A 26,499-nucleotide genomic window follows, 5' to 3' on the forward strand; every position below is an offset into this window, starting at 1 on the left:
ATTATGCAGACCCCACTTGCTCGGAGGCAACACAGGATGGGGCAATGTTGCCCAGGGGGTGGCCCTGAAGTGCCGATGCCCGACCGTGGAGGGGCGTGGAGGGAGAAGGTAAAGAATATACAAGTGGCCGCGGGCCTGAGACCGAGACGGTCCACTCTGCTGTGACCGTGTGATGGACCCTTCAGCTGTCCTGCAGAAAGGAAGGCGAGGCTTGGGGAGTGAAGGTTTCACTCTGCAAATAATAGATCGGAAGGAAACGTCTGAGGGATCTGGGCGCAGTTGAAATGTTTCTTCAGGCCACCGTTCCTGAGGGTACTTTTGTCTGACCGGACAGATGGGAAAGGTTGCTTTGACTGGAGTTTCTTGTCCCCCACGGATGTAAGTCCCTCCTACTTTTTCAGGCAGAGCCTAGGGGACTCAAAACTATGAGATTACTATGAGATCCAGATGCTCGCCGCTAACCTCCAACATGTGGGTAAGGGTTACACAAGTGGCAGATAGAGCAGTCATATGTATTATTTATGGATCCATATTAATGTATGTATGCATATGTATTCTGTCCGCTACATCACATGAAGCCGTAAACAAGCTCTCAGCAATTTGGCCCACTAATCTGGCATTGCTGGAATAACTCTCTCCGGCACAGAGTAACTGACTTACAGCACACCTAAACACCCACATGCATTAACACACATGGGAAATCAAGCATCCAAGGAGTCTGGTGAAGGCATGCGACCAGTGAATTGCATTAAATGCTGCAAAGCACGTTGATAAACGCTATTTTTTATGCACGGCTTCATACATAAATAAGCACGGAACTACGCTATCTTCCTGTCCCTTTCATCTGACTCTCTAACACACACACACACACACACACACACACACACACACACACACACACACACACACACACACACACACACACACACACACACACACACACACACACACACACACACACACACACACTGTAGGTGGTGTATGGTTCTGAAGCCAAGCATCCCAAAGGAGAATTGAAAGCAAACCTCTTCATAACGGTTTAATTTTTTACATTCAACACCCACACACTAATGCCCAAGCACTCCCACGGATAGTACTTTTCATTTCGCTTTATTAAATCAAAAATCCAAATATGCCCAAAAAACATCCATCAAACCCAGACATCGCTAGACGTCATTAAAAATGCACCAAAGTGTACCTCGTCAATTGCACCGCGGCAAAATTCATTAGCAAATGCCTAGCTCTTGCGTAGCATTTATTTACCTACTTTGCTCCCCATCTCCCCAGTCTCACATCAAAGCCAGGCTGTCACTCCAAAGCCTCCCTTGTCAGATACAGTATACATACACATGTCGACATCAAGCTTTACATCCCCCGCAGTCAGTGGAGTGCAATGCCCCGCCCTGTTTGAATACCTCAACACCACCACGGGGCCGACTGCGATGGGAGGCGGCTGACACACAGACACGTCTTCCCCGTGAATTACAGGATGGATGGCGGAACGGATACGCTTTCCAGCCCGACTGCCTGCGCACCCTTCGACGAAGTCACAAACGTTGATTAACTAAACAGATGCTGGAGATCCTGCATGAGTCATCATGCGGGAGCAGAGCCGACCAACAACAATAGGCGAGGAATCCCAAGGGGTGGGCGAACGCATCATACACACAATTTGCAGAAGGCCATCGCTCTCTCCTCTGCGGGCCCATGTGGGTGTGCATGTTGAACGGAAAAAGCACACCATCGCAGAACGCGACGCTCCCACTTGCTTCAACCAGGCAAGTGCATCTTATGTTTGCAAAAGTTGCACTTGGGCAGTGACAGGCGACGGGCAATATCGCATTGATTGAAGCGTCAAAGTGGATTCATAAATAAACACGGTGCGTGGACCGGAGACAGCACACATCCCAGTCTGAGGACCCAGTCAGCCGTGATTTATACAGCCAGTGAGTGTCCTCACTTTACTGATACATCATGATGTCAATACGAGATAAGGAGAGTTCTGTCAGACGGACCCATCGGGAAACGCGTCGGTTCATCGCCAGAAGCCTAAACAAACCGTGAGGAACATACGCCACACACCCACACACAGACACACCGCCAACCCCCAGAGGATACCAGGCTGTCTGACAACCTGTCTTTTGAACATCAACAGATATACACCGAGGATCACATTGCTTCACTAACTTTACCTTCAAACATCCTGCAGCTGCGGCGAGAGGTCCCATATGTCAGCCCCCTCCCCATGCTTATGCTAGTAGGCCAGCTCATTATTTTGCAGTGAGAGAATGCCTGTGTGTGTGTGTCATGAGACAATATCCATGGATTTCAACACCCGTGTGTTCCAGAGACATATGGTCTGAAAAAAACATTATAGTCAGCGATTGCTATAACAAGCACAAGTATGTAGGCCTTTAATCCGGATATAAACTGTAGCAGCTACAAGCTAATAGTAGTGCTTTGCCCTGTTTAGCATGAACCCGCCTGAACAGCGAGGGGACTCAATACCACTTGGTGCCATTGCCGTGCATGAGATTCAATGGAGAAGAAAGAAAAAAGCGGTTCATAGTGAACACAACAGAAGTAGTCAACAAAAGATGGTAAACCGCAATTTCAAAATTGACTTTGCACACAATTTCATGAACATTATTTTTTTTGTCAGCCTGACACCTTTGAAACCCATTCACCCAAGGCCAGTCTATTACAAAAGGGTGTCGTTTTTCCTTATGTTTACATAAACATAATGCATGAACTGGGTTATGAGGTCTACAACACATTGTACGCAATCATTTCTTTTAATATAAACATTAGGGGGAGCACGTATTACAGGTTTTCGTCTGAACAACAGAACCTGCCTTACCATATCAGATATACGATCAGATATAATTCAAAACCACATCAATACATAGCAGAACAGGCTACGACTTCAAAAAGCTTTGAAGGATTTCCAGCAATGTTCTAGTGCACAATGAACGAGTGCACCTAGGAGGGCAAACACACGGTGCGTATAACAATAAATTGTTGTTGTGAAAAAGGAGGCAGGCAGAGTCGGGCAAGAAGAGAGACAAAATGAAAACCGTGGCAGAGCCATTGAAATCTGTATTCATAAAAGGGGGAAAAAGCCCTCCAGATAGACCCCCCTGGCGTTTTACCTCCTCATTCTGCTCACCCCCTGCAGCTCAAAGTGGCAGAGATAGAGGAGCAGGATCCAACTCTGCAGTAGAAACTGATAACAAAAAGAATTACTCAACTAAAACCCTGAATAAAGAACGGAAAACTAATACGGAATTCCCTGAGGCCCGGAGGCCTTGTTTATAAGGCAGACACACACACACACACACACACACACACACACACACACACACACACACACACACACACACACACACACACACACACACACACACACACACACACACACACACACACACACACACACACTAAAGGGGCTGGAAAGTGATAAGACACCAAGTAAATAAGATAAGCCCATTATTAACTAACTCTATATGATCCAAAATTACAAGGCAATGAAATATTCATTGCCTCCATACCCCCAAAACAACAACAGAGGGGCCACACCCACAGCAGACAGCTACATTCATGGCCATGAATACGCTGCTGAAACAGGGGAAAGGCTCATTCATTGCTCAAGGGACACGGCGGGGTCCACCTCCTTCCAGGTGTTCTGGAAAGTGCTGGGGAACTAGAAACAACAACCTTTCCTTCTGGGCAGGAACGTTGAGTTGGCTGGAAGAGGTGATGACATACTTCCCCCAGACCGCACACAAATCCATTTTAAACTAACTTGGAACACTAAGTTTGGCCTTTCGCGATAAACTTTTAATCATAGCGATTTCGATTTTAGATTTAAGATTCACGCTTGGACAACTGAAGAAATAATTGTCGGACTCCAGGTGTGCTTTGGTTTTGTGCGGTGCATGTGTGCGTGTTTGTGTGTGTGTGTGTGTGTGTGTGTGTGTGTGTTTGTGTTTTTGCATGCACGGCTACATGTGTAATGGATTAGCGGGGAGCATTGCGGCGCATTATGAGATGAATCTATCTCATTAGGGTTACACTAACGAGGCTAAATCCGCACGGCTGTTCATGATTTGGTGCTCCATCAAGTGTCCTCCTCCGAGGCACTGGCAGGAGTGGGCCAGAGCCTGGTGAGGCACACTGGCAACCTGCAGCCAGCACCAGCCATCCCAGCCTGGAAAACCGGCGGAGCTACAGGTCCCCAGATGTTCTGGGTTGGGCTTTGGATTGGGATGCTGGCGCTGGAGGGCATGGCTTCAACTGGCAGACTCCCGCCGCTGAGCAGAGGGAGAGTCACAGCAGGTCAGTGGTCCTTAATCCTCCACTCAGATTTTCCAATACTGGAAAATACTTCATGAGGGTATTGTATATCGCATGTGCAAGACTAGGATTGGCTTGCCTTGCTTGCTTGCCTCTGCCGTGCTGCTGTGCAGTTCATAGGCCCTCTGTGTTTATAGGGCTTCATTATGATTCGCCGAAGCACACGCACCAAGTGACTGGAAGGCAGATATCACATTGGGTGCAACCACTTTTAAGAGACTGGTTGATGCTAGTATAAAGTCAACACTCACACATCACACTCACAGCAGGACTAACCCAGAAACGACACCAATAGTTGAAGTTAGGCAAATTACGTATTTAAATTTCAAAACATGCAAGATATTTATACAGAGTGCGGAAATAAAATACATATTCATCATCAAGTCACATCAAATTTGAATCTCACGGAAATATCAATGGGCTTGCTTCATAAAGCCTTTGACAACATCATGCATAATGCTGATGTTATCTAGATTTCTACATATTTAATTAAAAATGAGCAGGCTGGACCTGACCAATAGTCCTAATGGGACAAAGTTGATATAGTATATCATATATATTCATATATTCAAATGATTCTTGGAATAAAACTGTTACTTTAAATAAGTGAAGAACCCTGCCCATTACAAAATCCTCAATCACCGATTCAATCACCATGCGCTCATTTGTTCAATAAGTTTGTCGAATCACTGGACTTTCCATTAATTCTGTACATTCATAATTTCGAACTCATGCAAATTTGGTAAATAACGGTCCAATTTTCCAGCTTTCAGCTCAAGCGATGTATATGTATGTGACATTGCATCAATCCATGCATCTCAACAACATGAATTATGTAATAACATTCAAGATAAGTTCCAAGTAGGATTCCATGCAAGATCCACGTATATAAATTAGGTATCGAGTGAGGGAAATTGCAGAGTGGACTACTGCTTAATTAACACAAATTCTACCACCACACTGCAAACAGAGTCAGCAACAACACCCCTATCTAAATGGCCGTGTTACTTCTCCTCCTCATAATGAAATTAATTGGACAGTCCTTCTTCAGTATGACATGTAATTAAAAGCCACAACCACACTGATTAAAACTTAGTCCTCACATCACACACCCTCACACACAGACACGCACACCTTTCTAAACACGTCAGAGTGCCTGGCTGGTGATTGTGATGTTTACACACAGACCAACACCCCCACCCCAACCCCAACCCCAACCCCCCACACACCCACACCCACCCACACACACACACACAGCTGAGAGCAGCTGCCTGACCTAAAAAAAACTAACGAACAACAAAAGTGCTTTAACCAAGCTTAATTTATTACACCACTACTTTATGACATCAGGGCGGAGAGCATCAATCCAAGAAGAGCAAAGAATAGGGCCATTCTATGACTCCTACTATTATGACTACTTTAACTACTGTATGCCTCATCTCTGCCACACGTTTTGCCGTTGCCGATATGGCAACCAGGCAAGGCTCGCACGGTTAAGCCTCAGCACTGTTGCGTAACGCAGCGACCACGGGACAGCGGGCTGTGTAAAGCCCGCTGGAGGGGGGCGTAGGTACCGTACCTTGGGGCAGGCTGACCCGCTTCCTCTTCTTGCTGTTCTCGGCTCCGTTCTCCAGGGGAGGGACGCAGTCCGTCACCAGCGGTGCCCCGGCGCCACCGCCGAACTGGAGGGGCTCGTTGTTGCTGGATGGGTCAAAGGTCAGCGCGTTGAGGCCTGACGGAGAGAGAAAAGGGGGATGAGACATTAGAGACTGGGTTTTGGTGGGTCACGACCCGGTGAGTGGTGCACAGTAGGAGACAGAGTCGGGTTGCAGGATGCATGCATTCCTAAGTTATCCGTTTCATTGGATCATTGGTGTGTTCAGAGACTGAAAAGGGGAACAATGGATTGATTGGCAAAAAACTGAAATAGTTTTGCTTGTGCAACAGCAAACGTCTACAATCCTTTGGGACCCCTGCGTTAGAGGACACACAGAAGGGAAATGCGAAGGTCGGAAAACAGAAAGCAGACGAGTGAATGTGGAGACTGGAGAGCCAACTCACCCCTAGTCTGTCCCTAGTTTGTAACTTTAAACAGAGCCTCACAGCCCGTCATTTTCTCGTCTCTCCCTGCATCTCCATGGTCGTTCGCATAGCCTGTGTATACTGCAATTGTGTAAAAACTTGTTATGCCTCCTCTTTCCATGCAAGGCCAGAGCAAAGTACTCTCCGTTCCAGAGAAACATTTCAAGGTTGGAAAGAAAAAAACGGTGGATGTTTGTATTCAACAGCAACCCCGAAAATCCTATCCTCGAAATGACTAGTCACCAACAAAAGGTGAAGGCAGGATGGTTCAAGAGAGGTAGAGTGGGGGATATTACGTAAAATGTATTTAGCTGATGCTTTTGACCAGAGCTACTCCAAATAATTGAAGATGCGGTCAAAAAAAGACGATTCAAAATCATTTAATTTAATAATGTATTCAGGTATGGATAGTCATGATCCAGTGGTTTCATCTGAATGCAGTTCTGTGCTGAGATGGGCAAAGAGGCTGGAGTAGACAGACAGATACACTAGAGACGGGATTACATGGAAGCAGAAAGACAGATGATACGATGCGCACAATAACGCAGCAGTAACTGGAAAAACAACAGGGTTAAGGAGCACACATGAATGTAAGACGCATTCAGTTAAAGTGAGAGAATTCTTCTTTACACAATACCACACCAGTGGTATTTACCAATGCATCCATTGAGAGAGTATGTTCCTCTGAGCCCTGATAGGCGGACAGACTCAAAACATTGCAATACGTGACAACATCACACATTAATAATTAAAACCACCATAATTGGGATCTTGAATTTCTCAGGAAATAATGTTTTGACGTGATTCCTGTCAAACTATCAAATATGCTCCTAAACGCTACTCTCACCAAAAGTTTCTTATTGACAGTATTCGTAACAGGGTGGCCCAAAATGAGACAAAATTCATGAAAAATGCATGCTACTTGTTTTGGGCCTGGGTGTGTTGTCTCCATGAGAAACCAGATCTGAGGCCTTCCCAGTCCCAAGACTTTCCATCAATAAAGTAAAACATTCAGAAAAGTCATCCTTTCCAAAGAAGTCTTACTTTTGATGATAACCATGGTTCACAGATAATCATTTACTATGTGTTTATTCGAGGGACATCCCTTTATTTACGCACAATCCAATTCTTAGCCAATACCCCGGTAAACTGCCAGATTGTAATTAAATACACTGGGTAGTAGAATATTTTTGTGAGCTGCACGGATATAAGTGCATTTATTCATTTCTACGTATTTCCGTCTAAATTCGACATAGTCACTACGATTTAAGAGATTTTTTTTTTCTTATAGATGCAAGGGAAATAAGGACGGTTATTTTCCATTGCAGATGCTGGGCGTCGACTCTGGTTCTTTCCGTACCAAAGTCTACCCGGTCCCATATTTTATTCATGATAATTGGCTCAGATATAAAAAAACACCAACAACACAAGGCTCCCTATTACACAATCTCTTGTGTGCCCAGGTAAACAGAAAAATTGCATAAACAATTGTATTCCTATGAAAAGCACATTCCCATTTCCATGAAAATGTGATTTTTACCCATTCAGCATCAATCATCAAGGGGGATTTATCCATGTACAGGAATAGACTATACAAAACAAATGTCTCTAAACAGGGGGACAATCACAGCAGAGCCCTGGCATAGGCCGTGCCTAAACCCCGAGGCCGGGCCTTATCTGGGGAAATAAAGGCTGAGCATTTCGCCTGGATGTGGCTGATCCATTCGGGATAGGTTCAGACAGCAGGTTTTTCTGCACGGTCAGTCTCGCTCGATGTTGGGTTAGGGTTCATACACACACGCGAGCACACACTTGCCCGGGGATATCGTCGGACCACTTTCTTTCCATACGACAACAATTCTCGTCCCAACCAAAATCCCATCTATTCCCGCGGTGCTCGCCTTCAACTGTCGACAAGTAAAATACTGAACAGGCGGTACGAATACAGGGCATCACAAGGAGCCACTCTTGGGCCATAGGTAACACATGCCCGGCTATTTCACACAGTCATCAGCGCCCTCCTCCTGGTGCAGTAAACCTCCTGTTTAGTACACTTCCCATATTCGCCCGTTTTCCTATCCCCCCCCTCCGTTGCGTTAGTGTTTCAGTTTATGTACACCGTGTAATGGAGTGTGTTCAGAGTCAATGCTGGGTCATTGCCCTCCTATCTGCTCCTGGTGCGTCGGCAGCCTGACTGACGATGTGTTTGGGCTGCGAGTTCAGCAGCTGGCGGCAGGGAGGGAGATTGTCAGCGGGTGTCGATATGGGATGGGAGTGAAGGAACCAGGAGGTCTGGTTAGAATCAGGAGGAAGACAGGGAGGGGAGGGTAAACAGAGCAGGAAAAACGCTGAACTAAGACACATTAGGCTAAGGAGCTGCGGCTCAGAGTAAGTGGCGTGCTCTGAAGGAAACAGGCATACACTTACGTATATGCCATCCTGTGAAGGATACATTAACAAGAACGCCCCATTGATGGCATAGCGAGGCGAGAAGCAATGAGAATATCAGCAAAAGTCTCATCAGATTTGCTGGGTCATTACATTGCCATCCAGCCGCATTGGACACAAAAACCCCTGAATCAATGAATCAATAGTACACAGTGCATTGAAGATTGCTGGGCTAATGTGCGGTGAATATGATATCAAACACTACCGGTAACTAATGTCAACACAGACAGATGCCCAACTATCATGCTGTGAGGCTTGTGGCAGAAGGACAAAGTAGCACTCTAAAGTGCATGATTGGATTTATGGTGATTTCAATACTCATGTACGAGCTCTGACAATAAATAGAGAGGCTACGGCTGGAAATAAACACATGTCCAAGATATGCACACACATGTTCCCCGCATGCTAATACTATGCTCTCATGAACGTTTCCTGTGACGAGATTTGTGATCAAAAAACTTTAGTAGGGGTTTGCTGCCATTAGAATAATAATCCTTACTCATTTGTAAGTAACCTATAGATCAGTGTTTCCCCCAGTACCGTGTTGTTTTGGCGGCCGCCTTAACAGCAATAGGGCCCCGCCTTGACTACCAATGTATATAAAAAAAATATATATATATATATTTTTTAATTATTATGCATTAACAAAGTAGAAAACTCTCCTGGGGAAAGAAAACATACTTCCATCAGGTGTAAAAAATAAAGATGCATCAGTAATACTGTTATAAAAATGGTCGTGCCATAAGGCTTTTTGAATGGAATTGAAATGGAGACACCCCCCCCCCCCCCCCGCCGCCGCTCCTTGACCACCTTGACTAAGACATTTTCTGGGGGAAACACTGTATAGATGCTGCATTAATTCAGCCCATTGCAACAACAACATACAGTATCCATCAACCGTTTATATGTCTATAAATTATGCATAAACTGCATGTATGTAGGTAAACACACACAACACAATACAATCCAACGACAGATTGGAGCGAGAACGAAAACACCACGAGAGAAAACCAGGGTCCCTTCCGGGGAGAGTAGAAATAAATCAGATAGCCGAGGAAAAGTTAAACAAACTAAATGTGGCCTGACCTCAATCCAACATATTGACAGGGACTACACCCATTGCTGAGGCAGTGCCAGAGGTTTCTGCTCCACGGTGTATAGCAAGGCCCTGAGTTGTTGAAACCAGCCGCCCGGCGTCGGGGTGATGATGGCTGGGGAGGTTTGTCATTAATCAAGTACCGGAGGCAATGAAGGGAGTGGAGGGGGGAGGGGAGGGCTGGGACTTATTCAAAGTCAAAAGGGAAGGTTATGGTCTACCTTGAGACACCATAGAATGGACCAGGCAGCGCTTTATTCATTGAGCGAGCAGACAGGTATAATGACAAGCAGGTGGGTCTGTCGTCCTCCTTTTAATTGCGTTTCCATTAACGTCTGTAGTCACATTTGATGAATTTATATGCCAAGCATGGCAGGAGTGATTAAAAGGAATAAGTAGGAAGTAGATACCGAGATAGGTTTCTCGCCAAGGCTTCTTTGAATCCACCACTGTAATTAAACACTGACGTTACAGATTGTGGTAAGTGCCCTTGTTAACGCTATTAGAGCATGGCTTTGTTTCAACATTGAACGAGGACCTGTTTTTGCTTGTGATATTTATAGATGGTCCTTTTCTGTAACATAACGTAATTAGATTGAATTATACTGCTAGCGCTCATTAGGTTAATAATCTAAAAGCTAGCCAGAATAGTTCTAATGGTTACAATAAATCCGGAGGAGGTGTTACAACTATTTGCCAGTATGATTCTGTTTTAAGCAATTCAACTACAAGACACAAGCTTACAAGAGCGTTGAAGTTGTATATTGCAACAACCATCATCAACTATCACCCAGATGGATACGTCCAAAATGTTGACAGCATCGAGTAGCTGTCAAACGAGGGTGTTCCATTGACGGATTAATCAATTGCATTTAGTTATTTAGACAGTAAAACTATAGGTCATCTCTTACAAGTAAGATAGCGATCATGATACAAAATAATTGTAATAAGTGTTCTCTTTAGAGCCAGTTGTCCATTCTGCTCTACTGTGACGGCAGGCCGAGCTCCGGGGGAAGTACCCCTCCCTGTGTAGATATCAAAGGGCTCATTCTGAGGCTTATGATACTTATGAATATTATAATCCATTTCTGTCAAGTCCGTTGCGCTTGATGCCCTTCAATTCTAGACACTGCACATTTACAAGGTGCACCAGTCATCAATAAAGTGTCCATCAGTAAAGTCATTAGATTGAACATAGCATTGGTTGTTCATTATTATTTTAATATATTGATTTTCATAAATATTCACTGTACACACTTGGAATTTGTATCATAAAATGAACCAAAAATAAAATAAGTATAAGAAGAAACTAGGGAAAGTGAAAAAGGCCAACTGCATAAACCATGCTCGACGACGCAAACAATTAATGTCCACTAGTTCTGAAACGCCAACCGAGATTTCTGCCAGCAGAAAAACTATATTCAAATCCTACGCTGCAGTAATTTGCTAAGGGAAACCAAATGGATAGAAATAAGACCAGTTAATGTGAAATTGCTATATGCAGATTCATATTACCAGCCCATCTGGCCAACAGTCAGAACCCACACAATAATGCGATTGCATCCACAATGAGACGCATTCATATTAAAATAACAGGAGCAATTACATTTTTAGAGGTCATGATCTGGCAGTTGGTCTCCGTGGAACCAACGCTGTTTAATGAAAACATTTATTCACAATAATCTATTTAAATGTGGCAGAGGAATCAGGAAGTCCCAATACTGTTGTCCAATTAGAAATGATAAAACCATGGGGTTCACCAGTTATCCATTTTGTGCTGAAAAAATACCAAGATTTTAGTGCACAGCCACAGTTTGTTTCATTCCAACCCAGTCTATACCCCGGGAAGCATGAACCAACTGACAGCAGAGATGTTGGTGAATATAAGACATGATAAGAAAGCATTCGCTAGTGGAAGATTTGTTCAAGAAGTTATAAAATTCCTTCGACTAAAATAAACTCTTAGGCCTCTAGGGCACATGGGGTTGCTCTGTTTACTCAGGAGTCAGCAACTTCCTGTCCATTGAACCGTTGTTTGTCATCTAATGTTGAGCGAAAAACAAGGCAGAGAAGTGCAAAAAAGGAGACAAGGAGAGCATGTTTAGCTACAGATCCATCAATGATGTCAAGAGTCACATTCCAGTTGTTGCTTGGAGGCATACCATATTCAGACCACCAACCACTTAAGATCAATAAATAGTTTTCGGCTTGGCCGAACATCAGGTCAAAGGCGGGGTGAATGCTTAAAATACATTGAAATCTGTCTCGGCTGGTGACAGTTGACACGTCAAGTGGAATTAATTAAAAATGACCTCTCGTGACACCTGACAAGGGACCACTGAGTCACAGATCCACCATGGAAGTGGTGGCTGGATGGTTCGGCCAGATAAGACAACATCTCTTTTCATAGCCGGGAGCAAAACAAATAACGTCAGGCCTCATCTGCATCATGCACGCTATAAAAGGTAAGGAAATAGAAGATGAACACACCAGTAGTCATCGTACTTATATGGCTTAGCGGTGGAAGGAGGAATGTGCCAGGCAGCTGAGGAATTTCCTTGATGCTTATTATCCCTGCGTGGCTCTTCCTGTGTATTTATAAGTATGAGTGGAGGGGAGTGACCCCCCCCAGGGCTCCACTGAAAATGCTGCGTCACCATCGCTGTCATATGCTCCACGCGTCACGTCACAAACTTTATTTCTACATTCAAAACCGTTCATGTTCAAATGGTGATGACATCCTTCATGAGTGAAGGGGTCGAGTCTAACGTTCGCCATCGAGAATTGAAGTCTGGCGATGTTCTCAGTTTGGACGGGGCTAGGCGATGACTAGGCGAACTACGTGCCTTGGCTCTGCAGCGTCTACCGTTGTTGATTGTGGCAGCATTTCACAACCAAATTAAGGGTTCGACAGTAAGTAGTTAAAATGACTTGCAGTGGCTGTAACTTTTGGGAAAATTGTATTGCCTAATTAGTCTGGCACAGGGCCTCGACTTTATTTCACAAAGACTGGCTTGGACTCCATGGATTGTATCGTTGACAGAAATGTGGAATTTTTTTCTCAGAGTGGATTTTGTTATGCATGGCACTTTCTCTTTCACAGCTTTCATTCCCCACATGGGGTCGGCCACGTCTCATGTAATGACCCTTCATTTTATGAAAATGCTCTACACGTTTAGTTATACTGCTCACACACTTGTGTGATCCTGCCCTTTACAAATAAATCTACTTGAAGATGCTGCTTCTGCTCAGACCCACTGGAGACGGTTAGGGTACACAGTTTAGTGTGTGGCAGATGGATTGATGACTGAAAGTTATTTAAAAAATGGCAACATGATATATGATCGAATATCTCATATGAAGTATGAATTAAGTTTGTTAACGTTACTCTGACTAAGGACAAATCTTACCACAGATAGGAGTAAAAACACAATTTCCCACTAAAGCGAATAAACTTTCCCAAGTTTCACATTTGACTATTTCAGCCATCATGATATGCCATTTTTTTGCAATAAAATAAATGTCACAGACACCAATCAAAGTTTGTATCATAAATAGGAAAGGTCAAATATTTTACACCAAATGCTCAAACTGCAAGAGCTTGGGTAAAGGTTAATCAATTCTCTGCTGTTAAAAATGTATGCTGGAATAAATAGTCCCCTTTAAGAATGGCTCATACCTACAAATAATCCTGCTTTGCAAATCACACCAATTTGGCCTATCAATCATAGAGGGCAAATTCAAACATGAAAAACGCAAAGGGTGTCCAACACAGTTGGAGTTTCACAGCTTGATGTCCACTATTGTTTCAGTAGGTTTGGATGTTCTTTGTAAAAGTCCCCCGGATCCTACTTGAAAGCTAGATTCCACAGCTCTAGTGGAGATTCAATACACACTGGTTTACATGTAGGTCGGCGGGTAACAGAGTGCTCCCTCAGCCCAGAAACATGTCACATCTGTATTCACTACATCAGCAACACGAGGAGAATCTCCCCACCCCCTTGTCATTCTTCATGCCTCGAGGGATTCGCTGAAGGTTAATTTATTTAAATCTCCTATTCCACTCATCTCCATGCCAATAAACGTTACAAATGAATCCTTGGTTTGGTGTCTAATCTTCTCTCCACTGTCAAAAGCACATATCCTGTGTGTGTGTGTGTGTGTGTGTGTGTGTGTGTGTGTGTGTGTGTGTGTGTGTGTGTGTGTGTGTGTGTGTGTGTGTGTGTGTGTGTGTGTGTGTGTGTGTGTGTGTGTGTGTGTGGAGCGGTTGATAAGGTCATGTTGGCCTTGTGCAGCACTTGCACGTGGGAGCACAGTAGTGCACCTAAACGGGCAGTGCCCTACCACTGCACGGTACCATGGTTGACAGACTCTGATCTTTCTATGACAGGTGAAGAGGAGTCACAAGGTGGAGAACCCTTACAGGCACTTCAGTCCAAGATTTCACATGGAATCCAAGGTCCTGTCAAATCTATGCTGTTGAACCGAAACACACTTTGCCATCACTGCACTGTTTTCAAGCAAATAACGATGTGCCTGTCCATCTCTAAGAGAAAGGCACACAAAAAGTCAATTCAGCCCTTCTCTGTGTATTCCCTTCCAAGTACTCGTGTTTGATCAGGGGACGGTGCTTGAATCCATCCACTTCTAAGAATGCTTTTTGGCCCAAATAAACAGCTCCAACCTACTTAGTAGTGAATTGATGTGGCAGGATATCTGTAGACAGATTGCATTCACATTGAGCTAACAGAGGGTGCAGTGACACATAGTGTTCTGACATTGACAGCATTTCAAAAGGATAGGTCGGGAAAGTGGGTGATCGGAACAAGAATTTCCTGATTGATTGAAATGGGACAGCGTTAACTATTTTTTCTAACATTTCCATGCATATCTATTTCAGGACACACACAAACACATACGATATTACATCTGGAGTTGGAATTGTAAAAAAATAGACATCATATTCTTTTTAGTTACTTTCTTTGCTGCAAGCCTACCCCAGATCATCAAACATCCAACAAAGCCATCTTTAGACCCATTGTGTGCCTGACTAACCCATCGTCAAAGGATTCTCTCATCACCATACATTGCAATCTGAAGGTACACAATCACTCCCGAGTCCCATCACAAAAGGAGCATTGCCAATTATGGTGAGCATTTATATTCCACATAATGAAGGATGTCACATTGCCGTGGCAACATGCAGGATCAGTGAACAGCAGGCATAACTGCAAAATTGCACTACATACCGGCAACACACAGCCAAGACGTGGCGAGAATCATCCCATGTGTATGAATGCATAGAACGCAACAATGCACCACATTGACAAACTACAGTTTTGAAAACCTACAGACTTAAAGGGGAGTCTTCCGGGCTCGAAATTACAGAAGCCTAATAATACCAACAGCATGTTTCAGAACTAGTACTTTGCTTGGACTAAAGCGACAAAGTAATAACAGCCTGGATCATAACTAGTATTTTGCTTTAAGTACACTTCAAGATTCCAGACCAAACACTGCAGTTTAGCAGACTGCAGTGTCTCTTGTTTAATTGTGGATACACCATCGTTTCGCTTTGTGAGAATATTCGTTATTTGAATACATAGAATATTAATAATGTCCTGATAAGTGACGATTAATTAAGAAGAGAAAAGTGTCCAACTGAACAGGACACTTCATTGGACTACCAAACAGTAAACAAACCAAGGACGAGAACGAAGCAGCTTTTTGATAGCTAATTTCCTGCACTGGTTGCAAAAAGTCCCAAATTCAGCAAACCTGGTAAATGTCAACCGAAAGATAAATGTCTGTTTGTTAATATTTATCAGACTCAGCTTCTGTCACGAAATACAGCTTAGCTAGCAGCAAAAACAACACCAACCACAAATTGTCTCATTCTATCTCAATTCACTACATAAACATAAATACATATTTCATCGGCTTGTTGGCTCTAAATATCATTAAAGGAACAGAATGCTTTTCAGCCTATTTTCTTTTTGCAGTTTGTAGAAGTGACAAATGACAATTTCGTGAAAAACTAATATTATACTTTTTTCCTATGGAAGATGAGCCACATTATGCATTGTGACTTGATCCACATACTGCGAAGGAAACAAGTATGATTGGCAAAAGTACTGATAGTGAAATGGCCATTGATAAGGACAGAGTGGAAATCGAGCGAAAAAGCAAAATAAGCTGAAAATCATGGATCCAGAGCAGCCAGCACATGGTCCGCAAAGTGTCTGAAGTCGTACTGGCTTACAGCTTCTCCCTGAGGGGATCAGAACAGCGCTATCCAATCTAATTTAAGACACTAGACAAGACCATTCCAAGAATTGAGGGAAGGTTGGACGAAATGCAAGTGCGAAGAGCCATTACAAAGAATCTGTCTGACTCAAGAGTTGTCGTCAGTGGGCTTAAGATGTATTTAATATGCACACCTACACCAAGTCAGTACACTTCAGCACTTCAATCAGACCATGTTGAAACGCTTCTTCTTGGAGAGTCAAATTCCCCGGCGTGATTATTAACACTTCTAAGAGAAGGGCCTTGTTGTTTGCATTGTTTATCCCAAGCATCTCTTTCACTTTCTCTCAAATGAGTGTTGGGTAAATTATGTCTCCAAAATGCTTCAGGCATCCCATTGTGCAATATCAATATCAGTGCTCTGGATACAAAATATGACCTTCAAATGAAGATGTTCTGCTTTGAAGCTATTTCAGGATGTAGTTATTATTTGGAGAAGGATCATTTCAACATCGGCATGTCATTCTACAAACCAATAGCAGGATCTGAAATCCATCAAAACATAAACTGGTTTAGAATCACGAGTAGGCTAAGCTCTTTGACTCTGAGCTTGTGCTTTCTTTTTATAACTATTCTGATTGGTTGTAGTGGGTTCATTTGTGGTTGTTAACAGTGGAGGTCAGTGCAAACAAGTGATAGCAATCCATTTCATCAAAGTATCTAACATTCCGTTGATACAGGTGAATAACCTGGGACGTTTTCCTAGATTTCAAGATATAGATTTAGATATATATATTTTTAACTGAATTTAGTGCCTCTTCATCACGAAACAAGGAAGTACCAAGAATAATGGACTCTCAAAATGTGTGCTATTCTGGTTACTGTTGGCAAGGGAGGAGGAGGCAGAAAGAGAGGGCAGATTTGAGGAAAGCAAAGCGGTTATGTGGTGATTCAACATTATTTGGATAGACAGTGACTTTAGCAGCAGCTGTAGGACGAGAAACAATTACAGCTTTCTCTTAACGTTCCATGTTCCAAACTGGCTATTATTTCATGGCAATTCTGGAAAGCCTTTATGATTATCTTTAGGATTTCAAGATTCAGGTTCATCTCTAGCCTTCGTTGGACCTAAACATCAAGGCTTAAAGTTTGAAGTTTATACAGTTACGCAGAGGACTGAACAATACAGATAACGCTCCTATAAGGGATGCTTATTCAGAAACTTTTTCTGACCGCCGATAACAAACTGAGGGTTGAGGGTTAACCAATAAAAAAATACATGTGCTATAAAAAAAATGGGCAAACGTTTTCTACTGTAAAGGAGTGATCGAATACATTCCCTCACATTTTTAGATTCCGATGATTGTTTAGTTTCCAAATAGTTAAACACCTAAACCTGTTCAAATCCAGTTTTGTCACGGGCCACTGGCTTTATGAACCCTGTGTGAGGCATGTGCCCACAGCATTATTAAATAAAACAGATTGGCTATGGCTTGTATTACAACTAACTAATGATATCAGCTATGAAAGCAATCGGTTACAATTAGCATCTGGCAGACTGACATGCTACCAGTTAGTTTATAGTGCTCCCAGGGACAACAAACCTTGACAGCACCATTGGTCTTGTGTTTCTCAATGTGGTACAATGTAGTACTAGTGAGTGTGGGGTTAGCACTCAAGAAACAAAATCTCAGTTGAGGAAAAAAGCCAAAGCTTAACACTTGGATTTATATGGCTTAAAAACATAACAGAACACCTTACCAGTACAAGAACTTGGTCATTGACGTCAGTTTTTAAAGTTAACGGAGATCTTAATGAAAGTAACTTGAACAGAATGTATCTAGTAAGAAAGCTCCTGTATGATACCATTGAGTAACTTGTATTTGATGGGTTACTATAACTCAAAGACCAATATTGTAAACTAGCACAAATGGTTAAATAGGAATTACGCCATCCTCTCATCATCTCTGTTAAGTGACTAATTACAGTAACCCAAGGTGTTAGAAATAATTGGAATAAATTCCCTTGTTTCTCATTGGGTGTTTCAGTGACCGAGCATGACCCTTTTTGATATTTACTTTATTTATGCTGCAGATCTCACTGTGGCCATATTGAAATATATTTCCTTCTTATCGTCTCCGAGAAAATTAAGTGAAATTATTAATTTGATTATTTGAATGACAAAGAAAATCCACTTTCAGATTAAGTATTTTATAAAAAGGTGGGAATTTGTTTGGAAACTATAAAAAATGTCCAAGGTAATAAAAAAAGGTTTATAGTCATGTCCTGATACAGTCGAAAGTTCACTTAAAATGTATTTGCCATTTTAGTGCAATACAGCCCTTCTGGGATTAATTGTTCTCCAAGAAGTCAAAGGTAAACCACTGCAATCCTCTGAGGCAGAGCTCCAAACACAGACCCCCTGTTTCTACCAGTACCCAACACCTCATCAACACATACCAATGAGGGGGTTGGAATTTTTGATGGTAGCTACCTCTGAATTTGTGTCAAGCACCTCCGAGGGCTGAGATGGGGCTGACTTCATGGAGATATTCATCTCGCAAGATCAATAAACAAAACTTTGCGGCACAGATTCAGCACAGCCCTCCTGAGCGTCCAGATAGCCATCTGTTGGCTCCGGTGAAATTAGTAGTACATTCCCAGCTGTTGGCACTTGCCATGTTCTCATCCAGGAAATTGGCATTAGGAGTTTATGGATTAAAACAAATGGTATTAACACATGGTTGGAACACATGCCTTAATGCTGATAGCAAGTCTTTAAAAGGTAAATGCCATCTCCTGGCTGCAATTGGTGTTGTGATGTACTTCATTATAGCTGTTCATAAATTACCCAGTTAGCCAATACAAAGTTAATTGGAAAGTATGCAACCGGGATTGAGATATTTTTCAATTAACCAATACAAAGTTAATTGGAAACCAGGATTGAGGTATTTTAACATTGCATTTTTTCCAAAGCTAGTGTATCAAATACCAAATAATCATTGTGCAGCCATCATAGCATAATATTGAGGAGGATCAGAAGGTGTTATCAATACACTAGAAAGGTTAAGGTTCACCACAATGTGTCCAGTCGGACAGCACCTGGGATTTGTGTAGAAATATTGCTGGTGATATTGCAGCATTAGGGGCGGGCCTCGCTCTTACACTTAATATCCCGATAGCCAGTTCATATTTTGTACCCTTCAGCTGACAGTCGGAGACCTACCTTGGGAAATTCAGATATTGTCGCTCTGTCCACCAAGGTGGCCTTTACCATGTACACATAAATAATAACTGAACACGAAACCTTTATGATATGGAAGATATCTGGCTATGTTATTGTATTATAAAGGTTTATTTATAGAGCCTAATATAGATTTCAGGCTTCAGCCATTACAAACTGGCAAAAAAATAAATAACATACCCACTCATCTTTTTATATCATGTGGTTTGATATGTTGCACCTTTGATTCAATCAAAAGGAAAAACAGATTTAAAATGGATATGCTATAGCAAAATATTATGGTGGCTTCAACATAAATGAAGTAGCCCTCTGAACTGTAATTTAAGAAGCTCATTCTGGGCTACGCGGTCCAGAGGAGTTATGATTGCCAATGCAAATGAATGCAGCATTGATTTATGGCCGGGGTCTAACATTGACATCCTTTGTGTCATTTTACAACTGTAATAAACCATGATCTCTGGATGACATAACAACGTAGGCTGTATGATATAAGGAATGCAATATGCTACAGAAATATTGTGTGGGATAGTGACCCAACTCAAATACTTTGAAATAAACATAAATATACTTCTGCAATCCTCTAAATTCACATTCAGGACCTAATATACGTAGCATAATGTATAATCACAATGACAACTCACTGTCAACCTAGACACACACCAGCCTGTGACAAAATCCATGGTACTCATTCAAACCAGACCATTCAAAAAAACGGCAGGAGGCCAAACTCATAGTATGTGAGAAACAGAGCTTGCCATATCATCCTCATAGCAGCAAGTCAGGGTGGGTCACTCGCACAGAAGACAAACCACTCCATTAGGACAAAGGGTCCCCTCATTACTCTCAGCCAGTCGATCCCTCCTCCACATTCGTCGGCTGTCAGAAAAACATTCTCTCGAGTGTGATTCGGGAGGAGTTGCCATCTTCTCTCACTGTTTGCCTGCATTGTTGTTGGTTAATTAGGGCCTGGTTAGGAGGCTGACACAGACAGCTTCTCACTTAACAAGCCTTTGTCAAAATCTTGCTCTTGGGGGAATTCGAACAGCAAGCTGTCGGAATGGATCTGCCATGGGCATACTTCACATCTCCAGACCGGTCTGTTTACCTGTAGGGTACAAGTCCAACTGTTTAAGAACTGAGCCTTGCCACTTAAAGTCAATTAATATTGTTAGAATATATGAATGCCAGAAATATGGGCATGGGTTGCAGGCCTATGTGCAAAGTATAGGCTTTGTCCTCCATGGCTCAGTGATGGACAATCAAGCTGTATGCTATATGATTACGTTTATCTCTCGAATGAGGCACACTTTGAATGTGCACGTTCGGATCAAAATAACACATTTCAAATACAATTTTAAATTGTTAAATCTGGAAGAACAAACAGCTCCTGAAACCACTCTCTAATTACTTGGGGAGTGTTGACACACATTTCTGCTTTTCCATTTATTGGATGAGAACGGGATTGCCTCAACAAACACTGATTAGAACACCTAGCTACATTGTGGAGAATAAATCCTATCATCCCCATCAGTTTACATTGAGCAAGATCATTGTCTCCGATTTGTCAGCGTACAATGCCGAGGTCCGCAGTGTTGGCTTTGTTCAGAGGACCACTTTGGGAGATGCCATATATTTCTCTCCCTTCTCAGCATGGCCAACGACCTAGCGTAGTTCCCAATAAGAACACAGCAGGACAAGGACAATGGAGAGTAAACAAGTTGCCCGCCTGACATTGATGCAAGGACTGTGGGCTCCCTAACCTATCCAGCCATTAATTACCCCATTTTCAAGAAAGATGTGATGAAAGGAATCACGCAAGCAACCAGACCTCACTGGTGGGGCATCTCCTGTTTAATTAACATAAGCACACAAACAGATGCATGGAGCATGCTGAAGGAGAGTGCTGGCCACGCTGAGCTCGTCTATTGGCTCCTTGTTCCTTTTTCCCCTACCTAACTCCTCGTACCATTCATCCATCTATCCATCTGTCTCTGTTGCACCATCAAGCCAAGATGGGACTGTCTCATGCTGTTAACTAATGGACAGAGTGCTGGAGAGGAGTGTGGGAGGAGGGTGAAGGAAGAGGGGCCGAGGAAGAGGGAGTTTGACAGTGACTGAAGTCTGTGAAGGCGTGTGGGCATAATAAACACTAAGTTTTATGATTTATAGGCTCCTCGATAGGTTATACTGAGTCCTGCCATCACGTGTACTTGCCTTTTTTTTTCCTATAGACTAGAGTTTAGGTATTCCGTAACGCCTACATACCGAATGTTATGATGGGCCAAAGGATAACCATCACACAGACACATATTGTGTAGATTAACACAGACCACTTTTATTGCACCACCACAACCGGACACCAGGCTGTCACACTTGCTGCTATATTATTAAGACGGCTGCAGGGATGCATTCCTTTCAGTGTCAACCATTCCGCTGTTATTTAGCTTTAATCTCTCAACCCAGGAGAGGAAAATGTGCATTTGATTGCAGCAGACATGATTGACCTGATGCTGTCACCATCTCAGCAGAATAAAAATCCAATATGAGGAGAAATACAGGTGTGCACACGGTGTGAGGCCCACACAGCGCTTGAAGAAGGTGCCGGCCTGAGCAACGCTGCAATGTGCAATACCTGGAGCAAATCCAGATTCTGCCTCAATAGACTTGCAGCCCATGGAGATACATAAAAAGGTGAACACTCTGCAAGAGTAGAAAAAGCACAGAATTCAGGAGACCCTAAACACGCTGGAGGCCCACATAAAAGGCTACCCGTTAATGTAGAAGAGTGTATCGGAAGCAAAAGAAAAATTTGCATTCCTTCAACGAAAATGTAATGCTTGTTTAGAATGAATGCTCTGGGATGAAAAATGGAGGATAAGCCTATAGATTCACTTCAGCTACTTAACCCACCCACACTCCCTCGCCAACAACCTAGTTTTTAGTCCATAACAAATGCCTTTCTGAAAGGATGTCACCAAATGTATACATTGTGAAGAGTAAATCGGATGTAAAATACACACATCCAATACATTTAAATTCCAGAAAGGCCTCAGAAAGGGGCAACAGTGAGGTAGAGGGAAAGACGAGAAAGGAGCAGGAGCGGACAGTAGATTAAGGCAAAAGAAAATATTTTGTTGTGCCCTGTATTCTACTGATTCTCCCTAAACCAGCAGTTCAAATCTTTAGTTCTAGTCTTTCTCTACAATATCAATTTATTTGAGGAACTTTGTCAAGGACAATATTCAAAAGACTTTTGCGTCAAGGACCGAAACTACAAAATTCTTACTCTGGGGGCTTTCTGAAAACATTTCAGATTTGTAGAGGTGAAAGTTCTATGTTGATGGGCTATTCTGATCTACAGATACAGTTCCTCCCCAGTCAACGGCAGCAGAACAGGCTAACATAATGCCAGCCATTCATTGAATTATGATCCATAAACCTGTATACCACGATAAAGTCCCCTGATTTGTGATTCCAATTACCTACCCATATGTAATGGCTGTGTTCAATACCGCCAACATTGAGAGTCAGCCACTGTCAACATCTGTCCTCAAAATCCCAGGACCAATCCCTTCCGTTTTATGCATCAAGTTTTCTTTGGGGGAACCCTACCTGTTATCACAAAAACATTTGTCCAAAGATACCAAACTCCAAGTCGGAGTGGAATCAGTGGACTCCCAAGTTGAAGGTTCTTCAGAGGAAGATGTCCTGAAATGGTTTGATTGAGCTAAAAAATACTGACAAAGAGTTAGATGAGGAAATATCGTGTAGGTCCAGCACAAGAGAGCAAACTATGTGGTGATTGCAAATGGATATTTATAGCTTGACAAAGCAAAATGACTGAGATGAAAATTACAACATGGAAATGTCTAAAGGCAGTTGAGTTGAAACTCTATGCCAATTAGATGATCAGAAATACAATATATATTTCAACTATGAAAGGGAATATGTGTTTTGTGTTACTTTCAGATTAACTTTATGTGACCAACAAAATAAACTCAAATGCATTTGCTGTGACTGTGAATTCCTATCCTGTATAGCAGACTTCTACTCTGCCTATTACTTTAATTGTTAATACTTAACAATTAAAGTAATAATGGCAAACTTGGTTAACCATGTTCTTAAAAACATCTGATAAGGTCTATAAAATGTATCTAGGTCTCCCTGCTATTCACACATGAAAATACTAGTAAATCAAAAAGTGAGCAAAACTGCATGTTGACATATATGTGGTTCATATGGGCTAGGGGTCGGCAACCTTTTGTATCAAAAGAGCCATTTTGGCCCATCTCCCGCAAAAAAAATTTTTTTGAGCCGCAAACTTTTTAATTCACCCCCTCCCCCCTCCAGAGACGCTAACGCTGCGCACCGCACAGACATTTTTTGTGACACTCTGTAAAAAAATAACATAAATCTTTAGCTGTCATGTGGCATCAGGGAGTAGCCTACAGTACAGTAGACTACAGTAGCCAGTCAGCAGCGTCAACCGTTGACGTTCTACGTGATCGGTCATGGCCAGCAATGTAAACAAGGAATAGATAGCATAGCATAGCGATACAATAGTCAAGTAATGAAAAAACTGTAAGGACCTTTAATATCAAAATATAACGTACTGAAACTTTAATATTCAACACAAGAACTTTAATGTTGTAAACTAGGGATGTGTCGGTCGCGACCGATTCGTTACAACGAACGAATCCCGAACGTGAACGACAAGAACTGGTTCCCCAAAACAAGAAGAACTGGTTCTTTGATTCTTTTTTTTAAACATCAACCAAAAATATGGTCACGTAAATAAAATATACAAACGAACAGAGCTTCGTCTCCCCGCGACTTATATTGATTGAGTCTACAACGTTCTCAAAGATTCAGCCAATGAGAGGTAGCAATGGTGTTTCAATGGCACCTGGGTAAACCAATGACAAGGCGGTACCGTTGAATATGCGCGCTTTCTGTCTGACGTATCTTGGGTCATACCATTCGACGTGGGGCCACTCATATATCCCCCTACATTTTTTCGAAAATAGACTTGACCTCCATCTGTTTATTGGATAAACGCATTTCCCAATCCCAGGAGTCTTTGCTTCATTCTACGTCAATTTAAGAACAAACAAAGAAATTAAACTGCAGTTCGTATTATGACCATGAAAGTTCTGTAATGCCTGAACAATGAAGAATGAAATGTAAAGTAAAATAAAATTATAAATGTAAAACCATGAATGAAATATAGAGAGTAAGCAAGTGGTATAAATATTGGTGGGACGTTCGGCTATACAATATAGGAGGCATCTCCAAACGGCGGACCACGGTCTTGACGGTCCAATCCGGACCCATGAGCAATTTAAAATAATAATAAAAATACGTTGTTTCTGTTTTGTTTTGTTTTAAGACGTAATCTGACGTAACGAACGAATCAAAACGACCGAATCAAATAAACGAATCGTTATAGTGAACTGAACTGAAAGAACTAGTTCCCGGAAAAGAATCATTTTGCCCATCCCTACTGTAAACCCTTCTCGCTCAGTATTCGTTCGTGCAATTGGCTGTCAACGGTGGATGCTGCTGATTGGCGGCTCACTGGCATGTCCCGCCTCCTGCCAATGGCAGCATCTAGGCTACTTCCTGATGCCAGATGCCAGTTAAAGATTTAACTCCTACTGGGATTAGCCACCTGCAAATCAACGAAGCTTTGTCATTCACTCCCCCCCTCACGGTAGCGCAATTGCGCATCCATTGCGACCTCTCGTTTAGTTGACGATATATATAAAAATATATATATAATTATTATTATTTTTATTTTATTTTTTTTTAAGAAAACTGCAGGGAGCCACGGCTGAGGGGCTAAAGAGCCGCAGGTTGCCGACCCCTGATATGGGCGATACAAAAAGTAAAAACAATAATCATGGGACCTTGTTATCTCCTAATTCAATTCAAACGTGAATGATCTATATGATGAGGTATCAATTTGAACTCCAGCAAAAAAATATAGACACGTTAAAAAGAAGAAATTACAATGATGATGTCTCAGTTCCCCACAAATGCCAACTCTCTCAGTGCACAAGTGGACCTCATAAATAGTACCGGAACAAATATTGGTCAGTACAAGGCCATGCCGTTTTCCAATAGCAACTGACTCTAGCCAAGCTCGATGGGGTAAACAGGAGCCCTTTTGAGCCAATATACTGAGCCCTTCACAGCCAAATGACATATGACAGATAGGACTTATTCTGTGCTATGAAAGGTTCCGCAGAGTGGAAATCTATTACAGGGATTTTAGTTATGTCACATGGAGAGTAACTGAACAGGGTAAGATTTACCAGAATTATTCTGTAAATGAAATAAACTAAATCGAGGTCCAATCACTGGTTGTTTAACTCCAAATCCTTTAGGATGTTTACGGATCATAATACAAACTATAGGCCTACACAGGCTCTGAATACCGTCTCAAAGGGTCTCTTGTCTTTACTCATCCATACAAGTTTCTGTTTTCTTGATCTGTGAGCTGTACCATTTTCCTTAACGTTAGGCCTGTATAAATCTGGCCTCTCAGTCTCTATTACCTGTGATGGTTGCTTCCTAGACAAGATATCTCGATGCACAAGACTGTTCCCTGGACAAAACCATTGAACCAAAACTTTTGCTTCCCATAGTCTTCCATGAGTAAAAAGCTTAAAATGTGAGCCAAAAAAAGGTTTAAGACCCATACTAAGCCATTAAGTTTTCATGACAACAGCACAAGTGTAAAGTACATTTTCGATTGCCATAAGAACATAATAACTTTATTGAAAACCTATTTGTTTCAGCCATGAGGCTATAAAATACACTATTTTGTAAAAAAGTCAAGAGGTAAAACATCACATTTCCACAAGACGTTTTCATTTTAAATCAGGGTATCATTTGATCACTAGATCCACATCTTCTTGGCGAGTGGGTCAGAGTCCCGTTATCTTATTAGCATTTGGACTCATTATTAAGTGAGTCAATGCAACACACCAACGTGTGTGTGTGTGTGTGTGTGTGTGTGTGT

At 42.3% G+C, this 26,499-nt stretch overlaps 1 protein-coding gene across 3 annotated transcripts in view; it reads right to left on the bottom strand.

Moving 5' to 3' along the window:
* The window catches only part of enox2 (ecto-NOX disulfide-thiol exchanger 2), a 131,559-nt gene that overhangs the window by 62,805 nt on the left and 42,255 nt on the right, over positions 1–26,499 (bottom strand). For all 3 annotated transcript variants that reach the window (XM_030368136.1, XM_030368135.1, XM_030368137.1), the window contains one exon: positions 5,936–6,088. In XM_030368136.1, the coding sequence (XP_030223996.1) occupies positions 5,936–6,088 (153 nt within the window). The remainder of the gene's footprint in view (positions 1–5,935; positions 6,089–26,499) is intronic.

The sequence above is a fragment of the Gadus morhua genome, chromosome 10 (genome assembly GCF_902167405.1).
Source record: "Gadus morhua chromosome 10, gadMor3.0, whole genome shotgun sequence".
Classification (NCBI taxonomy): Eukaryota; Metazoa; Chordata; class Actinopteri; order Gadiformes; family Gadidae; genus Gadus; species Gadus morhua.